This window comes from Zymoseptoria tritici, chromosome 6 (genome assembly GCF_000219625.1).
Source record: "Zymoseptoria tritici IPO323 chromosome 6, whole genome shotgun sequence".
Classification (NCBI taxonomy): domain Eukaryota; kingdom Fungi; phylum Ascomycota; class Dothideomycetes; order Mycosphaerellales; family Mycosphaerellaceae; genus Zymoseptoria; species Zymoseptoria tritici.
This window is the reverse complement of record NC_018213.1, coordinates 2,363,683-2,376,030: the sequence shown is the minus strand read 5'-3', so window position 1 is coordinate 2,376,030 and position 12,348 is coordinate 2,363,683. Positions and strand designations below refer to the sequence as shown.

The 12,348-nt window shown below is 55.5% G+C and overlaps 5 protein-coding genes across 5 annotated transcripts; 3 read left to right on the top strand and 2 right to left on the bottom strand.

The window, feature by feature from the left end:
• Positions 1-204: 204 nt before the first annotated feature.
• MgBGL4 (putative beta-glucosidase) lies at positions 205-2,825 on the bottom strand (the record flags this gene model as incomplete). Its single annotated transcript, XM_003851587.1, has 4 exons — positions 205-1,767; positions 1,821-2,235; positions 2,286-2,607; positions 2,660-2,825. 4 exons carry the CDS (start codon positions 2,823-2,825, stop codon positions 205-207), a joined length of 2,466 nt encoding a protein of 821 aa, XP_003851635.1.
• A 725-nt stretch (positions 2,826-3,550) lies between these two features.
• On the top strand, positions 3,551-4,494 carry MYCGRDRAFT_110002 (uncharacterized protein; the record flags this gene model as incomplete). Its single annotated transcript, XM_003851663.1, has 2 exons — positions 3,551-3,898; positions 3,957-4,494. The coding sequence occupies 2 exons, from the start codon at positions 3,887-3,889 to the stop codon at positions 4,302-4,304; spliced, it is 360 nt and encodes a 119-aa protein (XP_003851711.1).
• A 282-nt stretch (positions 4,495-4,776) lies between these two features.
• On the top strand, positions 4,777-5,227 carry MYCGRDRAFT_94126 (uncharacterized protein; the record flags this gene model as incomplete). Its single annotated transcript, XM_003851664.1, has 2 exons — positions 4,777-4,822; positions 4,878-5,227. 2 exons carry the CDS (start codon positions 4,777-4,779, stop codon positions 5,225-5,227), a joined length of 396 nt encoding a protein of 131 aa, XP_003851712.1.
• Positions 5,228-7,462: 2,235 nt separating this feature from the next.
• MYCGRDRAFT_44402 (uncharacterized protein) lies at positions 7,463-7,870 on the top strand (the record flags this gene model as incomplete). Its single annotated transcript, XM_003851665.1, has 1 exon — positions 7,463-7,870. One exon carries the CDS (start codon positions 7,463-7,465, stop codon positions 7,868-7,870), a length of 408 nt encoding a protein of 135 aa, XP_003851713.1.
• A 447-nt stretch (positions 7,871-8,317) lies between these two features.
• Positions 8,318-12,232, bottom strand: MYCGRDRAFT_86648 (uncharacterized protein; the record flags this gene model as incomplete). The annotated part of the gene is made up of 2 exons (XM_003851586.1): positions 8,318-10,149; positions 12,223-12,232. The coding sequence occupies 2 exons, from the start codon at positions 12,230-12,232 to the stop codon at positions 8,318-8,320; spliced, it is 1,842 nt and encodes a 613-aa protein (XP_003851634.1).
• Between the last annotated feature and the right edge of the window lie 116 nt (positions 12,233-12,348).

The window sequence follows — 12,348 nt, the reverse complement described above, 5'->3', positions numbered from 1 at the left end:
GGAGTGAATTGTGATTTCGAGGTCTAGAGGCACTCGCACCATTGCAGAGAACAATTAGGCGGAACGTTCTCTAGCAGATTGCTTTTACGAGATGGGTGATCAAGAAGTTTGTAGTCTGCTGTTATGACATTCATCTTCTCAATGAAGGATTTTTATATACATCGTCTATCTCATATCTTGCATTTCATGCTCGTCTCCATAAATCTAGTAAGCGCCGGCAGCGTCGACAATCGTCACCTCAACCGACTCTCTCAAATCCCGACTACTAAATCCCACATGGAACGTAAACTCCCCTTCCGGAATCACCCACTGCTGCGCCGTAACATCCCAAAAACTCAAGTCCCTCCTCATAAGTTGGAAACACACCGTCTCACTCTCCCCAGCCGCAAGGGGAACCTTTTCAAAACCCCTCAACTGCCTCACCGGCGTCTCCGGCACAGACCCAGGAAGAGAAACATACAACTGCGGAACCGCAGCGCCGTGCACATCGCCCGTATTGGAAACCGTAACGTTGACTTCATACAACACTTCCCACAACGCGGGATTTCCACCGGGAGCGATGGGGAGGTCGGCTGGGTGAGTCGTGATCGGGTCGCTGGAGATCTTGGCGGCGGAGATGGAAGAGGTGTTGAAAGTGGTGTAGGAGAGTCCGTAGCCGAATTCGTAGAGCACGGGGATATCGTGCGCGTCGAAGTAGCGGTAGTCGACTTCCAGTTTCTCGTCGAAGTAGACTTGCCAGTCGTCGATGCCGGTTGTGTTGACGGCTGTGACGGGTGGGGCGTTGTAGTCGGATTCGTTGAGGGCGATGGTGTAGGGCAATTTTCCTGACGGGTTGGTTTTTCCGTAGAGGATGTCGACGATGGAGTTGCCGGATTCTTGACCCGGGAAGTGGGCGGTGAGGATGGCGGTTACGTTGACGTGGGAGGCGAAGGGGAGGTTGATGAGGCCCGGGATGTGCATGACGACGACGGTGTTGTTGCAGACGGAAGCGACGGATTCGACGACTTCGTTGCCGGACCATTCGGCGTCGAGGGAGTAGCGGTCGGAGGACTCGGCGGCCCAGGCTTTGAGGAAGACGAGGCAGACGTCGGGTATCTGGGGGATCCAGAGGGTGGAGATGTCGGTGTTGGCGAGGAGGGTGTTGTTCAGCCAGACTTGGACGAGGGACTTGTCTTCTCTGGCTTGGGCGGAGAGGGCGTCGAGAGGGGTGATGAGGTATGTGGGACGGCCGGTGCCGGAACCGCCGCCGGCGACGATGGTACCGTATTCGAAGTCGTCTTGGTTGATGAGGCCGTTGGTCGGCTGGTCAGCGTCATTACCGAAGATGGCAATCGAACGAGGCGCTTTAAGAGGAAGGGCGTTGTTGGTGTTCTTGAGGAGGATCGTCCCGGCAGCGCCGTGGACGCGAATCTTATCGCCATGATCCTCACGGACGTCCCGGCTGGAGTCGTTGCCGAAGTTCCAGTCGTTGCGGTAGTAGGAGCTGCGAGGGGAGAAAGTGTTCAAGTCGGCGGAGGAGGGATCGGTGGAGGGGAAGTCCTTGTCCTGGCCGAGGTGGTAGTACGGTGTCATGATGCGGATGATCATGTCGTCGATTCGGGATTCTGGGACTGTGCCGTTGTTGACCATGGATGTGATGTTGCCACCATAGTAGGACCCGACACCGTAGGATGTTCCGTATGGGCCGAGACCACCGGGCATGTTCATGTCCAGGCCGCCTTCGACGGAGGCCACGCCGCTGTGGGTGCCGCCCCAGTCGGACATGATCTGGGAAGGGTGTCAGCTTGGAGTTTATCTCGAACGGGCATAGCTTTACTCACGTAGCCCTGGAAACCGAGTTCCTCCTTCAAGATTCCATTCTGCGCCTTCGAGTTCTCACACGCGTAGGAGCCGTTCAATCTCTGGTACGCACACATGAACGAAGCAGCACCCGCCTTGACGCTGTTCGCAAAAGGCCAAAGGTAGAGCTCGTGCATGGTCCTGTCGTCGATGTTGCTGGAAATTGCCTCCTGGAGGACCGTGTTCAATGGCGCACCCTCACTGTAGTTGTAGGTTGGGTTTCGCTGAGTCTCCTGCTCATTGCCGATGTAGTGCTTGGCCGTTGCTTGGACGCCGGCATCTTGGTGGCCGCGAATGGTCAACTCCATGCCAATACCAGTGAGGTAGGGATCGGGAGAGAAACCCTCCCAGTTTCGGCCGCCGAAGGCAGAGCGACCGAGAGGGCCTGCGACTGGTCTGCAGAGATGTCAGTTGATGATTTTTAGCAAAAGTGGATGCAAACTCACGAAAGTGCAACCTGTGCGCCCTTGCCTTTGAACTCCTTGCCCATCAGGTAACCTCTCTCGTAGAGGATATCCTTGTCCCACGTGCTCGCAGCAGAAACACCAGCGGAGAATACGCTTGCGTAGTCGGCCACACGGATCGAGAGAGGACCATCCTGAAGACAGAGACCATTGAAGCCAAGTCTTGCAATCGGCGCAATGTTACCGACACATGGGCCGGGCTGACCAGTGACCATGAAAGCTTTCTCCTCGAGAGTCAACTGGGAGACGAAAGCCTTGGCCTTTTCCAGAGCATCCTCCCATCCGCCAACACCGGTTGCATTGGCTGTTGCAGGGTTAGTATGGACCTCGCTTGACATGATCGGTGCGAGACGTACGAGAGGGCAACACAGCTGGGGAGTTGCCATATCCTCCGAGAATGGTCGTGTTCAATGGTTGCACATAAGTAAAAGAGCCCTCTGGTCGAGCAGGAGGGTTGTATGATTGAGCGGCCGCCCCGGACAACAGCAACGGCAGAACCGCAAGGTTCAAGAGAGTCGCCATAGTGAAATTGATGAGGGAGAAGACTGAATTCCTTACCTTTGACAATGGGAAACGGTCTCTTATAGCCATAGCCGCGAAGATGGTTCGCTTCGGATCTCGACAACGGCAAGAATTCGGTTTGAGCAAAATGGAATGTTGACCTCCACAACCCACAGTCGATGCCGTCAGTGCAGAGGTACATCCTCATTCCCATGGGGTCGTGCGTTGAAGTTGGAGACCAGCGGAAGAGTTTACCCATGGGGCTAGAGAGCCGCATTGATGAAGAACGAGTGGACTCTGTGGGGCCATCGTGATGTTTAGCGCAGTGGTATGCAGAATTCTTACCTCATGCGGTGTAGTCAGTAGTCGACTCGCCTCGAGGTCGGCTACGTACCTGGGAGGTCGTGGAGTGTAGTGGGCTCGAGGCTGGAGCATCCATGACAACACGAGGTATAGCGCAGGCATCGAAGCGCGGCTGGCGTGTGGGTTTGTGGAGTTTGGTCGGCAAAAGACGGCGATGGTGCCGATAGTTCTAGTCGCCTCCACATGATGGAGAGGCCATGCGAGACCATGTGGACCGCATTTGCTTTGTAGCGTCGTATGGTCCGGTGGGATGGTGAACTTTGAACCAAGGAATCGCGGGCCTGCTCGCCGTCTTGGCTCGGGAGGACGAGGAAGAAGTGCTGAGGCATCGGCTGTTGCGATCGGGATTCGATGGGATTGTGCGAATATCCTGTGGTCAGCGCACCGCCACCGTCTGGTCGTAGACCTTTCCTCCATTGCCAGGTACTACTATACCCTCGCATGGAGTGGCAGCTGATGAGGCGAAATTAATAAATCAAGGGTGGTCATGTCCTCGACAAAGCCTCTTGCTGACGCGTGGCGCTCCAAGGCTCGGCAGCCACACCTTTCTCTGCCACAACCACTTCACCTTGGAGACTCGAACCTCTACATCTTTGCGTCACCACACTCCATACCATACTCGAACAATAATCAACACATCTCTCATTGCGACCACGACATCAACATATCAGACTGCGCACCGCTTTCGCCCGATCTAAGCGACTCAAACCTCCATCAAAATGTCTAAATACGTCCGTCCAGTCCAATGCTTCCACCCCATCTCCACCCTCACTAACCCTCCTCCCACAGGACGCACCCAACGCCCCACCCCCCGGCTACCCCCAACAACCCCCCGCCGCCCACTACGACGCCGGTCCCGCCAACGCAGACTACTACAACTCCGGTCCTCCCCAGCAATACGGAGGGCAACCGCAATATGGCCAACCCGGACCGCCACAGCAATACGGAGGGCAACCACAGTACGGCCAGCAGCCAATGATGTACCAGCAGCAGCAGTACCCTCCTCAGCAGGGACAGTACTACGGAGGTCCACCACCGGACAACAGGGGTGGGAAAGGAGGCATGGGAGCGGGAGGATGTTTCGCGGGATTGTGTGCGGGTTTGGCGGCTTGTTGTTGTTTGGATATGTTGTTTTAGAGAGAGGAGGAGAAGAGCAGGTCGTTTGGTGGGAAGGGAGAAAGAGGCGCCATATGAGATGGGAGGGATCGGATTCGAATGTTATTATAGGATGGGTATGGGTATATGCAGGATTGGAATAATAGGTATGGCGGGACTCCATTTGTTCAAACTGCTGGAGATGGTGCTCGCAAATCGACTGTGCTGCTTGTGTTCGTTGTACAGAAAGTTGATGGCGGTAATACGATTTTCTCTCTCTGCGACATTAGTCCCGCTAGATACTGCTGCGGAGATTCCTTCATCTCCGTCACCGTACGATTCAGACTCTTAAGCAATGCACTCAACATGATGCTAACTGAAGAGAGCAACATCCCACAAACGGAGGACTCGGCGCATGCCACCTGTCGCACTCCCAACTTCAACTCTTGGAAGCCATCAAAGCAACCATCAACCAAGTATCAACATCAGAAATCTCGTAGCGTCCATCATCATCATGGCGAACAACGAGGGCATCAGAGGACTGCGCGAGCAGATCTTCGGTAATTGCGCACCTTTCACGTCTGCATCAAGGCGCCGCGCTGACACCAATTGCAGACAATGCAGCTTTCCTCTACCCAGACGCCATCATAGACCATTGCGGCTACCAAGCCAGTCACATCGTCAAACCATCAGAGATTTTCAGCATCGTCATGCTCAAGCAGCGGAAGCCGATTCTCGACGCCTACGGTCACGTACAGCAGAACGTCGTACTAGCAGCGCCGGTGTTCTACCAAGCCGTAGTCATGCATGGCGAGTTGACCATTCGCAAGATCGCTGCTCGCAGCGACCAGAGAGACACGGTTCACGAGGCCTTGGAGTCGCTGTTGGGAAAGCTCGCTCGGCTTACGGCGCTCAAAGTCTTCCACCAGATTGGCTGCAATATTGAGGACTTTCAAACGGATTGAAGGATCTCAGAAGCTTCCCAGAGCGAGATGCTGGCGCACACAATCGCGGTGGTAATCGGCGCCGAAGCATCATGCGATTGAGCTTGCGGATGCACATGCGCACGACCATAGCAACAAAGGCCCCTATTTTGGGTCTTTCACATGCCGCCGCGGCGACCTGCAACCAACGATATTTAATGTGATGGTCCAAAACCGTAATTCGGTTCTTTCCGCATGTGATCATGTCGTGGTGTCGGCTGCTGATGTCTTGTCAATGTGAGAAGTGAGGTGAAAGTGGAGACCTTTCACGCCGACGCCAAGACATGGGGTCGCGCCTGCTCACGTCGACCTCACTTCGACAACGGTAGAACTACTGCTAGAGGCAAGCTCACCCGCGGTACACCATCCATCATCGTGACCAGACAGAGGCACGCACAGCTGTCGAAATCCTCCCTTCGCTCAGCGAGCTTGTCTCCTGATCCTCCAACATCGCCGTACATGAATCACATCTGAACGCCGACTTCCCTCAGACATCGCCGTCTTTCACGCTCATTGCGCCGCGAACGATCTCGACATCATATGACTGCCATATAGTCCGACAGAGCATATTCCACCATCTGGCAACCCTCTCCTTACACACCACCGGGTGTTGTCCTATTCCACATCATGGCTCAGCCAAGCGGCTCCGGGGGAGTCCCGCTCATCAGGCCAAACCAGATCGAACAGCTGCCCTTCCTTTCAGCACAGCAGAAGGAGCAGTACAAGACAGGTCTCACGAGTTTGTGGAACACATACGAGAACAATCCAGATGGTAGCCCCGAGAAAAATTCAGCCTATGAGAAGATCCGCACCGCGAGCACAAAGCTTATGAGTCAATTGGCTCATATCAAAGGGAACGGGGCCCGCCCAGGCTCGGGCGGAGGACAAGCAAGGCCAAATCCGCAGCAAGCGGGCGGTCAGCAACAGGCGTCGCAGCAGGCAATGGCGGCACAACAGGCGCAACAGGCTCAGCAGGCTCAGCAGGCTCAGCGAGCACAACAAGCACAGCAAGCACAGCAGCAGCAGCAGCAAGGCCAACGTCCTGGCGGTCAACCCAGCGGTCAACCTGCTCAAGCGTCGAACTTGCCTGCTCCGAACCCAAAGCAGCAGCAAGAGCTGGATGCTATCAACATCACCATTCCCCCCAATATCCCTCCACAAACCGCCGAAACTTACAAGGAGTCGTTGCGGAAGAGCTTGCGTGATGCCATTGTTCGTCGAGATGGCGTTATTGCTAGGGCGCATAGCCTCAAGGCCCAAATCGCTTCATATCAAGCACAGAACAAGCCTCTGCCGGAGCAAGCTCAGAAGCAATTCCAGGACTGCCGGAAGATGCTCGACAATGTGCAGAACAACTTTAGAGTGCTCAAGGCCCGAGCAGAAGGACAAGTTGTGAACGAACAGCAGCAGCAGGTGAATGGTGCGCCAGCTCAACAGCAGCAATCAAGACCGGTGACGCAGCAAAATGTGCCCCAGCAACAACCGGACACAAAGCCGATGCCCGCTGCGCCTCAACCAAACGCGGGTTCTCCTTCGCAACCTCAAAACGGCTTCCAAGTACAACCTCAACTACCACAAAATCAGCAAGGTCCGCCTGCGCAGATGAATCAACAAAACATGCAGCCACAGCAGCAGCCGCAGCCGCAACAGCAGCCGATGTCTGGTGCCCCGCAACAACAGCAAAATCTTGCGCAACATCAACAACAAGCACAGAATTTCCAGCAACAGAACAATATGTCTCAACAGCATCCCAACCAGCAAGGTCGCCCGCCACAAATGAATCCACAGCAGAATCAGGGGCAGAACATGATGCCGCAGCAGCAACAGCAACAGCAGCAAGCTCCTGTTTCTGCTGGCCCGGCAAACCCTCAACGCCCGCAACCGCTGACCCATCAAGGGGCCATGGCGCGCGCCGCGGACTCATACAAAAACCAGCAGCCAGGACAACAGCAGCAGGTGCAGCAGCAAGCTCCTCAGCAGCCCCAGGTGCCGAATGGTCTCCCCTACCAGAACCCAGTAAGCCAAACGCCGCAGCAAAACACACCTCAGCAAGCCGCGTATCCAAACCTCCAGCAAACCACCGGTCAAACCAGCAACCCCAACACTAAATTCCCCATCCCAAAGAACATCCAACTAGATCCTCGCAACCAAGCCCCCGTCGCCGGTCCTCCATCCCGCCCCACCCTCGCCAACCCCGGCATGCTCTTCAACCCGGCCATGCAGCGCGCACCACCCTACACCCTCGAAGGCGAAGGCGACCGCGTCCTCAGCAAGCGCAAACTCGACGAGCTCGTCCGCCAAGTCACGGGCGCCGCACCCTCCACCGACAACAGCGAGTCCACCTCCATCCTCATGCCCGACGTCGAAGAGTCCATGATGGAAGTGGCCGACAACTTCGTCGACGAAGTCATCACCGCCGCGTGCAAACTCGCCAAACTCCGCGGCAGCCAGACGCTCGACCTCCGCGACATTCAAATGGTGTTGGAGCGCAACTATGGCATTCGTATTCCCGGATACAGTTTGGATGAGGTGAGGACCGTGAGGAAGTTCCAGCCCGCGCCCGGTTGGCAGAGCAAGATGCAGGCTGTTCAGGCTGGGAAGGTCATGGGAAGTCGGGATTCTTAGAATGAACCTCGGGTTACCAAGAGCGTTCCACCAGCTCGAGGTCGGCATTTGCCGAGGCCGCAGAGGAGGGATACGGCGCCGTCGAATGGTACGGGTATGGACTGGCAGAACGATGCGCCGGAATTTTGAGGGGTGGGTTTTTGTCGTTTGGGAAGGAGTGCAAGATTGTTGCAAGATATTCGATGCGAGTGGTGCTTTACGGTCATGCAGGAGCTCGGAATCAGGGCAAGCGAGGAGTTTGGTAATGGGCGGGTGGAAAGTAGCGTTCGCTGTATTGTCTACAAGACGATTAAGACTTTGACAGGAGTTGAAGTGGCGTTCTCTGTACTCTTTTGAGGAGATTGAGACTATCGCAGGAGTTGAAGTGCTTTTTTGTATTTCTACTGTACTAATACTTCATCACGACATGATACCTCATAATGCATTCTATCAACACCACTCCATCACTCACAACCCCTCCACCTTCCAGACCTTCACCGCCGCATCCGCCCCTGAACTAATCACCCTCCCTTCTTCCGTCCACACAACCCCACCCACGCCTCCCTGATGCGCATTCAACGCTTTGATCCTCTTCCCCGGATCCGCCAAACTCCACACAAAAACATTCGTATCCAAGGCTCCACTCACGGCTTTTTTGCTATCTGGCGACCAGGCGATGGACGTCACTCGCGCGGTATGAGCGGACCAGCGATTCGTTTCGAGAGTCCAGGTTCCGGAGGTGGAGGTGTTGTTGTAGACGAAAATTTTGCCGTTGGAGAGGCCGACTGCGAGGTGCGTGCCGGACGGGGAGAAGGCGAGGGCGGAGATGGCGGAGGTGGGGTCTTTGAGGATGGTGAGTTCTTTGAGGGAGGTAGGAGTGGAGGCGTCGAGGATGTGGACGGTTTTGTCGTCGGATCCAGTGGCGATGAGGGCGTTGGAGGCGGCGATGCAGGTTGGTGGAGAGGGGGTTTTGTGCTGGGAGACTTCGGCGCCGTTGGCGTACAGGGTTATGCCGTCTGCGGTGGCGACGAGGGTGTGAGGGGTGTTGTTGATGGTGGCTACGGCGATGCTTTTGGGTTGACCGGAGGTTTTGAGAGCTGTGCCTGTGTAGGAGTGTTGTGAGGCGTCGATTGTGCGGAGGGTGTCGTCCCAGCCGATGCTGTAGATGCGTTCGCCGCTGGGTTCTGCGGCGATGCCGGAGACGAAGTTGGAGTGCGACTCGCCGTCAATGAGGTCTGCTGCGCCGGTGCTGAGGTCCCAGTTTCGTGAGCGGCCGTCGGCGCTGCCAGTCCAGAGAGTTTTGCTGTTGGGTGCAGATGCCACCGCATTGATGGCTTTTTGATGTCCTCGAATGACCTTGACGGGCTTCGCACTGCCTTCTTGGAAGTAGTTGAGGTTGCCTTGCAGATCGACCGATATGACCAGTCCATCACTTCGTCCACTCGGCCATGTCACGCCGACCTGCTGGTTCTGCACGCCCACAACACCCTCCTCGCCCATCCTCCAACTCTGGGTGCACTTGCCGACTTCCGCATCCCAGATCTTGACCGTCTGATCTCCACTGCAAGTCACCAATCTCTTACTATCGTTCGCCCAGCTGACACCAAAGATGCTCCCCTTGTGCTCGCCTTCTCCAATCTGCTTCACCGCCTCTCCAGTCTTCCCATCATACAGCCATATCCTCCGATCACTTCCCACCGTCACGAGATGTGCTCCATCCGGCGAAAATTGCGTCCCATACACATACTTGTCATGCTTGCCTCGCACACTCGTGTTGAATTTGAACGGCGCTCCATGGAAGAAACACATACTCGTATCATCACTCCCCGTCGCCGCTCGCAGTGGCCGTTGCTGCCGAATGCTGACCGAGTTGATCTGCTGGCTGTGTCCACTGATCTCTCCCACGCTATTGCCCGAGTCCGCCGTAATGCAGTGTCCGAATCGTTCCTTACCGTCTCCTACTGCAATGATACGCTGACTGTCTCCGTCCCATGCGATGTCATTGATTCGTCCGGCGATGATGTGATATTCTCCTTTCGTGTTCTCCGCGCCCATGGCGTCCCAGACTCGTACGCTGCCGGAGACATCGCCGGATGCTACGTAGAAACCCGAAGGGGAGAAGCGGGCGACGGTCGTTTGGGCGGTGTGTTGGGTGTATTGTTTTGACACGGCGGGATCGTCGATTGAGCGGACGAAGATGGACTTGTTGGAGGCGTATGCGATTCGTTCGCCTTTGGCATCACTGGAGAGCGGAGTAGGGGATCCACGGGTTGTGGTTGGAGATGCGGCCCAGATGGCCTCTGGGAGAGACGCGTTAGGGAAAGTCCTTGATCGAAGTGTCTCTCATTGGCGTACCTGAGGTTATAGACATGGTCGGACGCTTTCTGACCAGAAAATGCGGTTGTAGTAGGTGTCGCTGATATGTTTATGAAGTCTAGAAATATGGTGCCTGGAACTGACGCAACGTGGGAAGCAGCTCCCCACTACAAGAGGAAGCTTGAGTGGATGCCATTGAATGGGACCTCACCTCTTCACAAACAACAACGTCGGTCAACATCCATACACACCTTGACGATCCTCCCGCGGGTTATGAACACGATACCACTGGACAAGAGCATTCACGACGAGCACTGGAAGAGACGAGGTACTCACAGCTTTCAACGCCTTGATACGGCCCAGTCCTGCAAGGCCTTTGCATATATTGGTACATCAAGGCCAAATCTCTCCATGGAAAATACTTGAATGATGGTACAGCTCAGAATCGCTACTCTTCATCCTCATAGTCACCCCAATACGAAACGACTGTCGGCCAGTCCGTCGTATTGCCCGTCACACTCCCACCATACGTGAAATAACCCTCAGCGTCCGGTAACGGCACCCTGGTGATCTCAGCCGCGTCGCCCATGACCCACACCGTCTGCATGCCCATGATCATGTGCTGCAGAATATGGCAGTGGATCATCCAGCAGCCAGCATCCTCGATGCGGATCCGCCAGCCACGCCATCCAGCGTCAATCCCGGCGTCCGTCTTCGTGCCATATCGGTAGAGCAGCGTCGTGTCGCGCTTCACGGGCTTGTAGGTCTCGAGCTTTTTCTCGTTCTCCACGGCGTTGTAGGTGCCGTTGCCGCTGCCAATGTCGTAGCAGTGGCCGCCGTGGAGATGCCAAGGGTGATAGTCGACGCCGCCGCTGTTGTTGACCAGGGAGCCGGTGTTTTGGAAGATGATTTCGATCACCTGTCGAACTGTCAGTATGGACGTCGTATACTGGTATCGGAAGACTGCAAACTCACCTCGCCGACCTTGGCTGGCCATGTCAAGGTCGCGGGATCCCATCCGCCGTTTGCAATCGCAGCATCGTAGTTCGGAATGGCGGCTTCGCCGTTCTCGTAAATGTTGACCAAGTATGGCAAGTCGCCGGGCAGTGGATCACTGGTCTCATTCCACATCAAGTTGTTGAGGAACCATTCGATCGTGTTCAATCTGATCTGGCGACCGTCAATGACGACTCTTCGAGTCACCTCGGCGGCGGTGGGGAAGTTGTTGTCCACCAGAGGCTCAAGAGCATACTCTGCCCACTCATAAGTGGCATTGGTCAAAGTTATCGGTGCCGTGTCTGGCGGCGCGGTGATCTGCGGGGGTGCGTTGTTGTATCGTAGGATGGCGTAGCCTCTGAAAACAGCTGGACGATCCTTGGTCTCGAATTGAATGAGGAAGTCGGTCTGGCCGTTGACCTCCTCCGGAGTCTTGGTGGTGAAGAGTGCATCGAATCGCTGTCCGGAAGCCAGCTGCATATGGTCGATATCGTATGGTTGAGTGTAAGCACCATCAGCCTCGATGATGGTGAAGTTGGGATGGTCGACGATCGCAAACTGAACCAGAGATAGTGCTGTCGCGCCGATGAATCGGAAACGATAGGTCTTGCAATGCTCGACTTCGATGATGGGCATTCCGCATGTACCTGTGCCTGCAGTCGAGTTGATGGAAATCCCAACGCCATTGATGAGAACGGCACTCGTCTCACCAGACCATGTGAAGTTCGTGGCGATCAATCCCTGCTCAATGCTGGAGTCGTTCTTCTTGAAGTGGTCGGTGATGTGCACGATGCGCTCCTCGTCGTACTGGTAAGGCGGGTTCCCTTTGTCTAGAACGATCAGTGGACCGTTCGAGGTTGAAGCCTGGAATCCAACGTGTGAATGGTAAAAGTAAGTGCCGCTACAGGTCGATGAAGTTAGTATAGGCGTAGAAGATCGCGGCGCCAACTTCATACGGCACGTTCACTGCGGTCCTGGGCTTGACTCACGATTCTGATAACAAAGGATGAAGCTCGTAATCGAAGTAGTTCTTTGGCGGTATGGGCCACTGAGAGACAGACGGAGTGCCATCGGCAAAAGGACTCAAGGCTTGACTGAGACCATGCCAATGCATGGTAGTGTTGAGCTCTTCCATATCATTGTAGACTCGCACCCAGGTTGTCTTGCCCGGTTGCAGGTAAATGGGC